Raw genomic sequence first — 16,441 nt, 5'->3', positions numbered from 1 at the left:
TTATTTTTGGAATCACTTTTTGCTGTTTAATGTGCGAGAATTGAAAAATGAAACAAATCAGTGAAGCGTGTCGTGAGTGTAGATTAGATAGGGTAGGATTTCCTGTATTGAAGCTTTCCCATTCCCTTCCACACCCTCATCCCCAACCCTCACAGAATAGACAGTTGGAAGAGGGGGATTGTGTTGAGAAGGGGATATAGGAGGAGAGTTGGAACGAAAAAAAGGAGGGGAGATGGTCAGAATGAAAGAAAGGAGGGAGATGGTCAGAATGAAAGAAAGGAGGGAGATGGTCAGAATGAAATGGAGTTGTTGCTTAGTTGACAATGGGATGGGATGAGACTGAGACAGGTGAAACAGACAAAAATGAAGAAGATTCGAGGTGTGGGACATGATTGTTATGGTGACTAACGGCTAGGAATAGGGGAATGAAAAAGGAAAAAATGGAGGTTGGGGGGGAAGGAGGGGTATAAAGGGCAAATGAAACTGGGACTGAAACTGAAAATGTGCTTTAGGGAACAGTATAGGACAGGTAGATGGAGTGAGATAGCATCATTTGATAGGGTCATGTGACTGAGAGGAGATTATGCTATGTCTGGTCAGTGTCACTGAGGCTGTGATAATTGAATTGTGTGATTGGCCATAACACAGACCTCCCTCAGTGACCAGTATTGTCACCAGGATTTGTTGCAGAAAAGTCAAACGTAGGGTTGTTGTATCAACTGGGGATGGAAAGCGATTGGCAGTTTGTTTTCTTCGGTCTGTAGATACGGTTCAATGTCATTAGGAAAAAGTTGTTTGGGATTTGAAGGCTGACACAGTCGAGTTTGGACCGTCCCGGGGGAAAGCCTGTAGAAATGTGGCTGTAGCTGAGATGGTCAGTGATTGGAATGTCAATATTTATTGAAGTGTAACAGTATCTAGTAATGACCATACAGTGTCATATCAAATGAACATTACTGGCCACACATCCTTTGATAATGGACATTTTTGAACAAACTGTTATGCATTCTGATGTGTTTGGTGATAATGATGAAATACAACAGGAGATATATGTGTAGTAACTGGCATAGATTTGATGAAAATAGGTGGAGACTCCAAAACAACAGATAAAACTTCTTCTGTGAAACCTCACCTAACGACCACCTCAAAATTATGACAACCGCATTATTATGTGCACTTTTTTCAGTCCCATTTTTTCCCCTATATATCTTTGTATTGGTCGCTTCAGTATAACAACCACCCTACTATTCCGTATTACGACCACTTCTTACAGTCCAAACAACTACTAATTAATAGTAATTGACCTCACAATTACGACCAAGTTCTGACCAGTGATTAAAGTTTGCCTACCATAAATCTGATGTTGTCACAAAATTGAAATATTTATGTCGTCTGCAGAACAAAGCAGGGCAAAGTTTGTAATGGACATTAGAGTTACATAGACCTCAAACAGACTGAAGAGGGCAACTCTGGTAGGGACACAAAAGTTAAATATACTTGGATCAGACTAATGAGAGCAACTCTGGTAGGGACACAAAAGTTGTTTATACTTGGAACAGACTAATGAGAGCAACTCTGGTAGGGACACAAAAGTCGTATAAACTTGGATCAGTCTGAAGAGGGCAACTCTGGTATGGACACAAAAGTTAAATATACTTGGATCAGACTGAAGAGGGCAACTCTGGTAGGGACACAAAAGTCGTATAAACTTGGGTCAGTCTGAAGAGGGCAACTCTGGTATGGACACAAAAGTTGTTTATACTTAGATCAGACTGAAGAGGGCAACTCTGGTAGGGACACAAAAGTCGTATATACTTGGATCAGACTGAAGAGGGCAACTCTGGTAGGGACACAAAAGTTAAATATACTTGGATCAGACTGAAGAGGGCAACTCTGGTAGGGACACAAAAGTCGTTTATACTTGGATCAAACAAATGAGGGCAACTCTGGTATGGACACAAGAATTGTATATACTTGATCCAGAATCAGAGACAAGTATAACACTCAAATTATTCAACGATTATCACTTATGATAAGATTCAGTTCCTTCTGTCTGTCCATACAGTCTCCTAGTCCGTGAATAATTCATTTATATAATATCTTTTTACTTTCTCTCTCTAAGGACACCCTCAGTTGGAGGTAAATTGAATTTTTCATTTTGTATGGCTATAAATTCCATGGAAGTTGGTAAATGCTGGTGGTGAAATGAGGATTGCCATCAATCAATACTTTGTCAGGAAACTGGGAAAGAGAGACTGTGGCTGAATTGATTACACTCTACACAGGTTCCATTAGGCGTTGTTGTTACTACAGGTGACACAGCCGACACACGGAACTTTTTTCATGGTTTTCATTCAAATGTGTTGTAAAGTTAATCCACTCGCAGAACTTCATCACGGGACTTCGAACTCTGATAAGGTTACCGTCAGCAAAGAAGACTCGAGTGATTATTGACACTGAAGAAAAGGAAACATGTAACCTCGAGGGCAATTAATTTTGACAAATATCTTGTGCCAGGACATCACCTAGATACTTCATTCGTACAAGATGCTGTTCAGTAAAGCAGTCTTCCTTGCTGGTGTTGTTTTCTGCGATAATTAATCCCCATCTGTACTGGTGAAACTACTGGGTGAGTTTACACTCCATTCTGTCAACACCTTCCCTAACTTATATGTTGTTACATCGATTTTTTACTTCCTTTCATAAGGATGAAATAAGACATAAAAAAATGGTTTTACATAGCATTTATGGTAGTTATGGTCCTTTGTTTATTCAATTTTATTGTTGAAATCTGAAAAAAATATGTTTTAGGCAATTTGTGACTTTTTCCTTTGTTCCGATTATAACCTCACTATTAAGACTACCTTGGGTACTGCTAAAAATGCTTTTGTGTTGTTTTTGAATACGTTTAGATGTGGTGATATGTTTCTCTGACATGACATTAAATCGAAGATGTTTAGATATGTTGGTTTGTTTTATTGCAAGAAAAATTGTTATCTGGTATTTTAGAATGTACAATGCAGAACAGATATTTGTTGACAATCCCTGTGGCATCTAAATACGGCTTGACCAGCTGTCTGTATGTCTCCGGCAAATGTGATTTACTGATTTACGGAGAAAAAACATTTACAACAGGAAGTCATTTGGTGACGTAATACAATGCTGTGTTTGGTGAACACCATTCATAGTATAGAGACTGTCTACTAGACTTTTGTTTCAATATTCCATGAGACAAATGTAGCACAGACATATAATGAGACGTACCTTCAGGTTTTGTATGAACAGCAACAATGATATGAACATGGTACAAGAGGATATCTTTTTAGATTTATTTTGAATGGTTTTGATAGGGCCTGCAGATCCCGACAACTTTCATATCAGTGACACTATACACACAAAAATTGGCACTCTGAGCCCCACAATTTATAATTCTTTAATATGTTTGCATGTATGTTAATATTGTTCTCCAAATCTTTACTCATTTACATATTAATGCCGAGTATACAATGTAACAAATGCCTTAATCAACGACATCATGGTGTTCACAATACAACAAATTTCATGAACCCTTTGGCAAGAGTCATGTTAACATACCTCATATCTTATTTTTCCTCATTATGATATCAAATTAAAAGTTGAAAATATGAAATACTTTCACATAAATACATATTTTTGTTGAGTGTTGAACTTTTTGCAACAGTAAAACGTAAAAAATGTTATTTGCTGTACAAGTGCCTCCTGGCTTGTCTTGTTGCTGCAGTTACCCTAGGATAGTGGGAGAAGGTAGACTGTTTGGAGAGCAATGTTTCATATCTTTACAGCAGTTTGTTGTATTAGAATTCATAGCAACTTTCTAGAATTCCCATACCATTTGAAAACAAATTATGAAGGATCACTATTATTGATAACAGTTTCTTATATGTTGTTATGGCCTTTGTCAAAGGTGCATGGAGGAATGATACAAAAGAGTTCCATTCCTATTGAGTAACATTTCACATGGATGTTGATTTGTCCAAACTGATAACTTGAAGTCTAGGAGAACTTGAAGCACAGTTATATTATTGTTATTATTATACTGAGAGTCAGAGTACATCCAGTCACCAGAATTCCAGTGTCCACCTGAAAACTGAATGATAACATAACAAGAGGGCTTTTTTGGCCTCAGTTTTAGAAGATAATCGGTGAATTAGGAAGGAAAGTTTCAAGAGTAAATTGCTTAGATATCAAACAATCTCATTTGCAAAAAAAAAACCCTGAACAGAAAATGCCATTATCCTTGCAAACATTGGTTATATTGGAATAGCTTAGAAAAACCTGCTTGGTAATAGCAGGGACGTATGTAATACAGTATTATACATCCCTGGTTATAGAAATGTAATATCACATGACGCCGTTTAGAATATGCAAACTTACGTCAATGTTTATGTTGCTCAGTGTGCGATGAAATTAGAGTATGGAATGAAGAGTGGTATAGAGGGTGTAATAAATTGGAACTCTTCTTTGTGGGAGGTTACAAATTATATAGTAGGATGAGAATTTCCAGAGCCATGGATATCATAATATTTTGAAATATAGAGATAGATACCTTTCAAGCTCATCTTGGATAAAAATATAAACAATGATTGTTCATTGAATGTTTTATTGTTATTGTTTCTGTAGTTTGAGTATATGTACGATGAACGTTTTAAACTGAAGTATTTTGATATTTTGTGGTATTTGATAAATATGTCAGTGTAAATGGTATAGGATGTGTATAGGATGTGACCTAGTTATATAAATACTCAAGTGTACCTATAAATAACTCACCAGGGAGCAGTCTGTGTGTAATACTGTAACATAGAGCTAAATATAGTAACAGCTGGCAAAAGTGAATATATACACATAGCCAAGCTCCAGAGGAAGTGAACAGAGGAGTTGGAATAGGAATTCCATGGATCAAAGACTGAAAACCTACAGGGAGAGGGAAGGACAATTAGGGCTTGGGAGGGGAAATCAGAGGGGGAAAATCTTCAACCGCACAGGAATAAGGAGTTTGGGGGGGGGGGGAGTATAGGGGTAGGAGTGAGTCTTGTGTGTCAATAAAATTACTCCATAGGAAGAGGTGGGGAGGGGAACATACAGAATCCCAAGGGAATGAAAATTATATGCTCTCGACTCCATACGAGTGAGAAAGGGATGATGGTATTGATCAAAATGTTGGGGAGTAGTTGAATCAGAAGGAAATATGTTAGTGGAAGAGCACTAAAGGGAACAGGGGTGTTCTCCCCTCTGACAGGGTAATCCCTGTCTGTTGTAGACCTTACATACCAAAGGGAACATGGGTGTTCTCCCCTATCACAGGGTAATCCCTGTCTGTTGTAGACCTTACATACCAAAGGGAACATGGGTGTTCTCCCCTATCACAGGGTAATCCCTGTCTGTTGTAGACCTTACATACCAAAGGGAACATGGGTGTTCTCCCCTATCACAGGGTAATCCCTGTCTGTTGTAGACCTTACATACCAAAGGGAACATGGGTGTTCTCCCCTATCACAGGGTAATCCCTGTCTGTTGTAGACCTTACATACCAAAGGGAACATGGGTGTTCTCCCCTATCACAGGGTAATCCCTGTCTGTTGTAGACCTTACTGACTGCCTTGAAAGTGGAGAGGTTTATGAGGATTAGTAACTGAAATGCATACTTCTACACATGCTTTTGTGTTACTGTGTCAGTGTGTGTTAAGACTTCCATAATATTATTTCAAGGAACCTTGTCTAAGGCTAGGCTCTGTAGAAGTATAACAACTCAGGAATATGGGAGGCTGTAGTAAGGCATATAATATATCAGACTTCCTCTTTTGTTTTCTTACCACAACAGTTATGAGTCATGATGAAAAGAATTCTTATTCTTTTCAAATGCATACTAGTAATCAACAGTATATATCACCAATGTTGTATGAAAAGACTTATTACAAATTGATGATTAAGTATGACAAAAAATAAGCTAAACGCTTAAGAAAATGATTGCATGTTGAATTTTATATACTAATTATGTTTAAGATATAATGAAATCTTTTAAGTCTCCTGGCCACAGAAATATAACAGATATACCCTATGTCTATTCAACAAGGAAGCAAACTTTACATCTTCCTGAAACAGTAAGGTAGCATATATCCTTAAGTCTTCCTGAAACAATAACGTAGCATACATCCTTAAGTCAACAATAACATAGTATACCCTTGTTAGTCTCTGTGTCATAGTAAGTTAGTATACATCCTTATGTCTCACTGTCACAGTAAGGTAGCATATACCCTTAAGTCTTCCTGTCACACTGATGTACAATACAACCTTATGTCATTATTTCACATTTTCATAGCATTTAACCATCTTCTTTAAAGTTGTCACAGTTATATAAATATAGCATACAGCCTTAAGTCTTCCTGTCATACCAAGGAAGAAAAAAACATCTACAGGAATAGGAGATGGTCTAATCCATCAGTAGATTTCATAAGTAATTGTCAAAAGAGAGTGTTGGGTCACCTTAGACAAAGTCTCGTGACCTATTCCAATACCTTTTTATCTGTCGTCAAGTGTTCGTCCTCCATCTGCAAACTTTTTTTTACAGTTTTGAATTCTTCTAGCAAACCCCTTAACTGATTTCAATGAAACTTGGCCAAAAACTTCCTTGGCCAAAGGCAAACCAAAATTGTTAAAAAATGCAGATGGTTGAGTGGTTAAGACATCTGATGGTGTTCATCATTAGCCTTCCACCTCTGGGTCCTGAGTTCCAGGCCTACAGGAGGCAGTACCCAGACACTGGCTGCAGATGCCTGATTTTTCTCTGGGAACTCCAGCTTCCTTCCACCATTCAAACAGGGTACATCCTTAAATGACCTTGGCTGTTAATAGGATGTAAAGCAATTAATAATAGGTAGAAAATCCATAACCTAAATCCAATACACCTGATGGGCTGTGCCAAAAACGGTCAAATTGACTCAAATCTCCAAAATTTTCTTTTCAATACCCAAATATGATAGAATCAAATACTTTTCACAGATAGAAGGGTCTTAAGGTGCTTTACCAAAATTGTAAATTTCATGATCCCATGGTCTCACATTTCCCCCTGATGAGGGGGTAAATTTTGCTATAGTTTATATAGGAAAATTACATTTCAGAGGATAAAATTTCAAAACTCTTCTCAAATACAGTAGAATCACATACCGTTACTCTTCATGGATGGATGACTCTTAAAGTAAAACCTTACTGTCCTGGTACCAATGATATTTCTCACTTTCTCTCTTCTTTACAATACATTCAATTCCAATTGTTTCTGCTTGTGATTTCACTCAGGTGACCATTTTTAGAACCCATAGACTTCTTGTTGTGAGGTAGTGATGGTGTAATCTTGATGAGCAGGTTTTGTTTTGGTTTCTAATTATTCACACGAACTATAACAGATATGTTATTCTTCAGTGGATATGTGTGTGTGTATCAGCCGATTTTGTTCTAGATTAACAATGTATATCGTTGTTGATTCATTCTTTCTTGTATAAGCAGTACCAGATTGACAAATTAACCGCAAACAGCCATAAAGGCAAAAGTTGTTGCTGAGAGTTGAGGAAAGTAACTTTACAACACACAGGAAAAAGCATTACATAAAGGTACTTAAAACAAGTATATTCCTGTCAGTTGTACGCAAGGGGAGTAAATATCAGCAACATTAACTTATATTTCTGTGTAATTTCTGGAATGTTCTGTATCCATGTGTTTCTACAATAAATGCCCAGGTTGTAAAAATATCAGACACTACTTTTCTTGCAAGTTGTGCACATAAAGGATAAGATCGCCTTCTGTTGTGTTGTTGCATTGCTGTGAGGTTTAACTTTAATCAGATATGTAGAATCTGTCATTATCATGGACGTAATTCCTAAAATTGACACGGCTCCCAAATATTTGTCAGGTTCAGAAGAAAGCTACTTTTTTTTGTGTATATCTTCTAATTGTATGTTAGTATAAGGGTTTGTTGCATTATTTCCTAAAACTCATTGTACTGCAATGTTGGAACTTCATAGTAGGACAGTTCTTGTACACAAAACACAATGGGAATGCTCCATGCTCATGGATGTATGTTTAAGGGATAGGGAGGTGGTGCTTTAAAACCAGATGAGTATGTTGCCCCACAGAAAATGGAGCTTTTTCCTGAAGAGCTTGATGCAGGAAACAAAAATACAGTTCAAGTATAGCCATTTGACATTATACAAGAAATACATACTGATACATAATTAGTTCTTAATTTTAAACAATGGAGAGACCTTTTTTACAAGTCATCCTCAGTTGAGTATCACAGTTATAAATATTACTATGTGTATTTTCTGAGGTATATCAATAGAACTGGATTAAGGATCATTTCTGTGAGAGTTTAGATAGATATGTAATTAGAACTGGATTAAGGATCATTTCTGTGAGAGTTTAGATAGATATGTGATTAGAACTGTATTAAGGATCATTTCTGTGAGAGTTTAGATAGACATGTAATTAGAACTGTATTAAGGATCATTTCTGTGAGTTTAGATAGATGTGTAATTAGAACTGTATTAAGGATCATTTCTGTGAGAGTTTAGATAGATATGTAATTAGAACTGGATTAAGGTCATTTCTGTGAGAGTTTAGATAGATGTGTAATTAGAACTGGATTAAGGATCATTTCTGTGAGAGTTTAGATAGATGTGTAATTAGAACTGGATTAAGGATCATTTCTGTGAGAGTTTAGATAGATATGTAATTAGAACTGGATTAAGGATCATTTCTGTGAGAGTTTAGATAGATATGTAATTAGAACTGGATTAAGGATCATTTCTGTGAGAGTTTAGATAGATATGTAATTAGAACTGGATTAAGGATCATTTCTGTGAGAGTTTAGTCATTTCTGTGAGAGTTTAGATAGATATGTAATTAGAACTGTATTAAGGTCATTTCTGTGAGAGTTTAGATAGATATGTAATTAGAACTGGATTAAGGATCATTTCTGTGAGAGTTTAGATAGATATGTAATTAGAACTGGATTAAGGTCATTTCTGTGAGAGTTTAGATAGATGTGTGATTAGAACTGGATTAAGGATCATTTCTGTGAGAGTTTAGATAGATGTGTAATTAGAACTGTATTAAGGATCATTTCTGTGAGTTTAGATAGATGTGTAATTAGAACTGGATTAAGGATCATTTCTGTGAGAGTTTAGATAGATGTGTAATTAGAACTGGATTAAGGATCATTTCTGTGAGAGTTTAGATAGACATGTAATTAGAACTGTATTAAGGATCATTTCTGTGAGAGTTTAGATAGATGTGTAATTAGAACTGGATTAAGGATCATTTCTGTGAGAGTTTAGATAGATATGTGATTAGAACTGGATTAAGGATCATTTCTGTGAGAGTTTAGATAGATGTGTAATTAGAACTGGATTAAGGATCATTTCTGTGAGAGTTTAGATAGATGTGTAATTAGAACTGGATTAAGGATCATTTCTGTGAGAGTTTAGATAGATGTGTAATTAGAACTGGATTAAGGATCATTTCTGTGAGAGTTTAGATAGATGTGTGATTAGAACTGGATTAAGGATCATTTCTGTGAGAGTTTAGATAGATGTGTGATTAGAACTGGATTAAGGATCATTTCTTTAGTGAGAGTTTAGATCATTTCTGTGAGATGTGTGATTAGAACTGGATTAAGGATCATTTCTGTGAGAGTTTAGATAGATGTGTGATTAGAACTGGATTAAGGATCATTTCTGTGAGAGTTTAGATAGATATGTGATTAGAACTGTATTAAGGATCATTTCTGTGAGAGTTTAGATAGATATGTGATTAGAACTGGATTAAGGATCATTTCTGTGAGAGTTTAGATAGACATGTAATTAGAACTGGATTAAGGATCATTTCTGTGAGAGTTTAGATAGACATGTAATTAGAACTGGATTAAGGATCATTTCTGTGAGAGTTTAGATAGATGTGTAATTAGAACTGGATTAAGGATCATTTCTGTGAGTTTAGATAGATGTGTAATTAGAACTGGATTAAGGATCATTTCTGTGAGAGTTTAGATAGATGTGTAATTAGAACTGGATTAAGGATCATTTCTGTGAGAGTTTAGATAGATGTGTGATTAGAACTGGATTAAGGATCATTTCTGTGAGAGTTTAGATAGATGTGTAATTAGAACTGGATTAAGGATCATTTCTGTGAGAGTTTAGATAGATATGTAATTAGAACTGGATTAAGGATCATTTCTGTGAGAGTTTAGATAGATATGTAATTAGAACTGGATTAAGGATCATTTCTGTGACAATTTAGGTCGATTTTCATTGATCATTGCTGATTGTGTTAAACTTTTCGTGTCAACATGACCTTTAACAAGTCAATCAATTTCCTCAGCACTCTTGTATTAATTAGTCTTTCTCCATGGTACTCTTCTGTTTATTGATCTGTTTCCTATATACTCTTGAATTAATTGGTATTCCTTCTCGTAGCTTTTGTCCATGCCTTCTGCCCTGAGTTAGTAACATATGACCTTGATTGCTGTAAACATGTCTTTGTCTTTGTGGCAGATGGTGATATATCAAAATATTTTTATTTCTGGAAAAAACATCCTCTATGCCACTAGAGACATATGTCAACTGACCAGTGGGTTTACCATTAGAATCTATACATAGCAATAAAGATCTGGACTAGACTGGTCTCTAGCTTGATAGGGGTACTGTCTAGACAATACATTTCTGATCTACAACATACAGACAAAATAGCTTCAAGAATGGTCAGAATAGAGACTTGTTTAAAACACCAACTTGTCAGGTATATATATATATATCCTGCAGCGAAGGCATAAAGTTTTTTTCCACTCCATAGTTGAGGTTTCATGGTAACACTATTCCTTGTGTTACCATGGTAACACTATTCCTTGTGTTATCATGGTAACACTATTCCTTGTATTACCATAGTAACACTATTCCTTGTGTTATCATGGTAACACTATTCCTTGTGTTATCATGGTAACACTATTCCTTGTGTTATCATGGTAACACTATTCCTTGTGTTATCATGGTAACACTATTCCTTGTGTTATCATGGTAACACTATTCCTTGTGTTATCATGGTAACACTATTCCTTGTGTTATCATGGTAACACTATTCCTTGTGTTATCATGGTAACACTATTCCTTGTGTTGTCATGGTAACACTATTCCTTGTGTTATCATGGTAACACTATTCCTTGTGTTATCATGGTAACACTATTCCTTGTGTTGTCATGGTAACACTATTCCTTGTGTTATCATGGTAACACTATTCTTGTGTTATCATGGTAACACTATTCCTTGTGTTACCATAGTAACACTATTCCTTGTGTTGTCATGGTAACACTATTCCTTGTGTTATCATGGTAACACTATTCCTTGTGTTATCATGGTAACACTATTCCTTGTGTTGTCATGGTAACACTATTCCTTGTGTTATCATGGTAACACTATTCTTGTGTTATCATGGTAACACTATTCCTTGTGTTACCATAGTAACACTGTTCCTTGTGTAATCATGGTAACACTGCTCCTTGTGTTACCATAGTAACACCGTTCCTTGTGTTATCATGGTAACACTGTTCCTTGTGTTATCATGGTAACACCGTTCCTTGTGTTACCATAGTAACACCGTTCCTTGTGTTATCATAGTAACACCGTTCCTTGTGTTACCATAGTAACACTGTTCCTTGTGTTATCATGGTAACACTGTTCCTTGTGTTATCATAGTAACACTGTTCCTTGTGTTACCATAGTAACACCATTCCTTGTCCTATCATATTAACACTGTTTCTATAATCACTGTATTACCTGTGGGAGTGCTGTTACATTGAACTTTTTGTAATAAAGCAACTTTTATACCTTTTAAACATCTTGAAATTCAGTTCTTAATAATCAAGATAAAATCCATGACAGAAAAATACAATGTATCTGTTGTTATATTTTTACACACTGTGTTCTATTTCATAAACATGTTCATACACTCCATTACAATGGCTGCATTTTTTGCACAATGTAATACAAAGTTTCCTTGTATTGTATTTTGACAAACAAGACATAAAAGTGTTGGTATAAGATTACAATGTAATACAGACTGTCAGCTGATTCCTATATTTTCCTATAGTTTGGTTCAGAAACCTATACTTTGAAAGACCTATATTTCCTATAATTTCCTATTTTTTGAAAAATATTCCCATATTTTCCAGGAAATTTGTCGCCGATAAATGTAGAGATTGTAAATATTTCTTTGATACTGCTTTCGGCTTCTTTATTTTACAAGTTAGAGAATTCTTAAGTCTTCAACAGCATCACCAGCCACCAGAAAATGACTCAGTTCATCTCTTTATCACCTGTATGGGCACCTTGCAAGGCAGTACAACAGGATATTGGCCTTTTAAGTGCCCATTCAGATGATGATGAGCTATACAGAAGAACTGTTAGTATAAATGCCTTTGAATGAAATGATTTTGGTTTGGAAAATTCCTATGTTTTGCCTCAAAACTATCAAACAAAACTCCTATATTTGTTGAAAAAATATACCTATATTCCTCCTTTATTTTGAAGGAGACTTGGTCGACAGTCTGTGTAATACAATGTATTATTTTTAGTAGAACATACAATGTAATACATTGTTGTAATTATTTGTATTTTGACAGACAACAGGACACACAAGGTGTTGGTAGAAGATTACAACGTGCAGACCGGACTGTACCAGGTCAAACACAGGGAGGATGAGAAAGGTTAGAACAGCCTGCTAGACAGAAACCGATACTGTCATTGGGGGTGGGACAAATTGTAACAGCTAGGTGAAAGAGTTGGAACTTATATTTGTCATCTTTAATGGAGGTAGTTAGAAAGAAAAGGAATGGAGATGAGGTGGGAGAGGGGGGCTTATATAAGGATGAAAAAAAATTTTGGCAGAAAGAGGGAAAAAAAATGAAGTGTATCGTCTAGACATTTTGTCGAGATCAATAAAATGCACTATTGAGCGGTGTGACCTCACACCCTGATCATTTTGGTTGCTGTAACATGTCATGCTTCCAGGAAAAATTTTTAAAAATTATTATTTAAACCAAGGATACCCGTATACCAGTACGAGAGGTCAGTAACAATTTTTAACAAGTAACTGTCCATCACACGTTCATGACTGAAACAGATTGTCAAGAACCATCATTAGCAACTGTATACAGGATTAGACTGAAATGAAAATAATTTTCTTGTTGATTTATTTAATTATACATTTTGATATGAAAAACAATGTCTTCTGTATTTTTGGTGGTTACTTCGGAAGCCATAGTGGAAGTTTACAATAGCCTCTTGCATCCTGGGATTGACAGATCATAGATTTTAAAAAAGGTTCAAGGATGAATGGTTGTATCCAAAATTAGAAGCAAAAATGAAAAAGGTTGTGACATGAAAATCAGTAAATTTTTTAGAAAAACAATAAAGTCACCTTTTGTAATGTCAACGTCAATTGAAAGTCATTATAATTCTGAGAGCTTTATAAGTTACTTGGTTTAAAACATTCTTCCAGATATCTAATATGTTTGTTTACTTCGTAGTGATCAAGACTTACTTCATCGTTGGCCGCAATGAAAATTGCACAAAGGGACCCTCAAAGGTTAATACATCAGCAGCGTCGCCATCATTGACTCCAGATAATGTAGCAATCACTGTAGAAGGGGAGACAACTTCTGGTCAAGCTGGAGATGCTGATAATGCTGCGACAGAGTTACTTGCCTCGGAAAAGGTGGGTTGTATAAAGAGGATCTTACAGGTCTATTCGTATTAGATTGATGAAAAGTGTGTTATCATTTTACTGAGACTAAGATGAGGTGAAATGAAATGGACTTCATAGAAGTGAAATTAGTGTTGCACAGGAAAACCATGATTGCACAATCATGTTACAAAATGGCCTCCCTGGCTGCCGCATCGAAATCCAAGATAGCCACCATCAATACGATATGAAGTGAGACCAAACGGTTTGAGTCCACTGTCCTTGGAACTATGCTGTATGTTGTTGAATTTTAGCTTCTTATTATAAGTAAATATACAAAGTTGACTTAATTGTCTTTTCCAAGTGGAATAATGACAAAAAACTATTCTGAATTTCCTTATTATTATTGTGTTTTCCATAATATGCATAGTATGCGAAATTTTTCAATATACTTTCATGGGTGATGATAAAATCATCAATTAGATTTGTTAAAAGGTTGTTGGCTTTTTGAAAAATATTTATATCAGCATTAAACATTTATTTGTTTTGATTTATGGACATGGGGGTTCATACACCAGACTAAATAAAATGTGTTGGTGTGTATTTCTTAAATTTCAAACCAATTCCCAGGAACATAATTGGAGTAAATAATTGTTTAATGATAAATGAAAACTTTTTACTGTGTTATTTTTTGTAGATTGTTTACACAAGTTAAGATGATATTGCTTCTGGCATTTGTTCTGTTCTGAAGTTATAAGATAATTTTACACTGTTCCACTGGTGCCATTCAGCTTAAAAATTGGTGGGAATGTTAAGGAAAGGTAGCCAACAGAGCGTTGTTATTTTTTTCTCTTTGTCGATATGGCAGCCAGGAAGGCCATTTTGTAACATGATTGCACAATCATGTTTTTTTCTTGCAACACCTATTTCAAACTTCTTCTCAAATCACCAGTTGGATTGAGCTCCAACATTACTGTAAAAAATAGGTAACACTTGTTACAGTTACCTACTCCTCACCAAAACTACCATCTGCATAATGGAAAATAGCTTCTTAGTAAGATTTTATTCAAAGTAGAAAAATAACCTTTCTCCCTGCTGAAAGATGACCGTTAAGGCCCATGGCCATATTGTTTTTTAAATATGACTGAAATAGCAATTTAGAATAAATGGAAAACATTCCATCACGTCATCATACCCCAAGATTTCCCGACATTGATATGGTCAATACATATACTGTCCGACTTAAAGCCAAGGATAGGCTTACTACATACAGGACATTGAAATAGTATTTGTTGGTAATTCTGCAGCATTTATTAAGGTGGGGTTATAGACTTTTCGTTGGATAAATAAATTGTGTTTCATTACCTGTAGTGATTACTAAAGCATATGTCACCTTACTTTCTAAATTTTTGGTCTGTAAGGTCACTGGAAAGGTTACAGTAAGGGCTCAAATGCCATAGCAAGACGTAAAATGTGATAGCACATTGTTGGCTAAATCATTCTACCAAGATTAAGCAGAAGTGTTGTATACAAATCCCAGGAGTCAAACAGATTTTTCTGATGAAGGTCAAGGCCACAGCAAAAACTGAAGGTCATTGTACAAGTCGGAAATTTATTATCGATTTCTGAATGAAGTAACATTGTGTGCTTACGGGAGTAAGCATTGTTGATATCAGTTATTGAAAAAGTATGGAAAACAGATACATATATGTATTCTGTTAAAGTGCTGGAGTAAGCTCAGTATTCATTGAAAGGTTCTAGAATACATATTGGATATAATGTATACAAACATTATTTATCACATAATATCTACTTTTTTCTAACAGTTTTAATTTAGTGTTGATGATGTTTTATCATAGAAATATTTTCTGATATAATTAGCTTTGTTCTTTGTTACATAAAGACTTTAAAACAGAAACTTTGTATCATTAAAACTTGGACCAGGATAATTTTCAAATCTGTACTGGAGAGATGCAGTATTATGGCAGGATTAGAGGTCAAATAACTCCCTCAGGTCATTACAGTGAGAAGGACAAGAAGTCAAATACCCCCCTCAGGTCATTGCACCAAGCTGGATCACCCCTAGCACCCCTAGGTCATTACGCCACCAAGATGGACCAGGGGCCAAATACCACCCCTAGGTCATTACACCACCAAGATGGACTAGGGGCCAAATATCACCCCTAGGTCATTACACCACCAAGATGGACCAGGGGCTAAATACCACCCCTAGTTCCTTACACAATAGAGGTAGACTAGGGATCAAATAAAACCCCTAGGTCATTACACCACCAAAGTAGACTAAAGGTCAAATACCACAGCTAGGTCATTATACCACCTAGGTGAACTAGGGGCCCAATACCTCCTCTAGGTCATTATACCATCAAGGTGGTCTAGGGGTCAAATACCCCCCCTAGGTCTTAACACTACCAAGGATGAGGCTTTGGTACAGATGAATCTCTCTATATAAAATCCCATTATTCAACTGTCAATTGTGCTATGTTTAAATCACACTCTGTATTCACAAAACTTTTATCAGACAAAATAGATAGTCATCATTCAGTAGACTTCTGTCAGACATCTTAGCATTGTACGTCGTATGACTGCTGATCAAACGCCCATTTCTCATGGTGATGCAGTCAGTCACCCATTGTATTCCTAGACAGTTTACACAAAGTAA

At 35.8% G+C, this 16,441-nt stretch overlaps 1 protein-coding gene across 1 annotated transcript in view; it reads left to right on the top strand.

The window, feature by feature from the left end:
- Positions 1-16,441, top strand: part of LOC132553151 (adenylate cyclase type 9-like) — a 58,933-nt gene that overhangs the window by 19,800 nt on the left and 22,692 nt on the right. Inside the window, exons 2-3 of the mRNA XM_060217373.1 lie at positions 12,701-12,784; positions 13,607-13,794. Coding sequence (XP_060073356.1) covers positions 12,701-12,784; positions 13,607-13,794 — 272 coding nt within the window. The remainder of the gene's footprint in view (positions 1-12,700; positions 12,785-13,606; positions 13,795-16,441) is intronic.

Source organism: Ylistrum balloti, unplaced genomic scaffold, assembly GCF_031769215.1.
Source record: "Ylistrum balloti isolate Yb309-2 unplaced genomic scaffold, AGI_CSIRO_Ybal_v1 Utg370298, whole genome shotgun sequence".
NCBI lineage: Eukaryota > Metazoa > Mollusca > Bivalvia > Pectinida > Pectinidae > Ylistrum > Ylistrum balloti.
The sequence above is the reverse complement of the archived record's forward strand: the minus strand, read 5'-3'. Positions and strand labels throughout refer to the sequence as shown.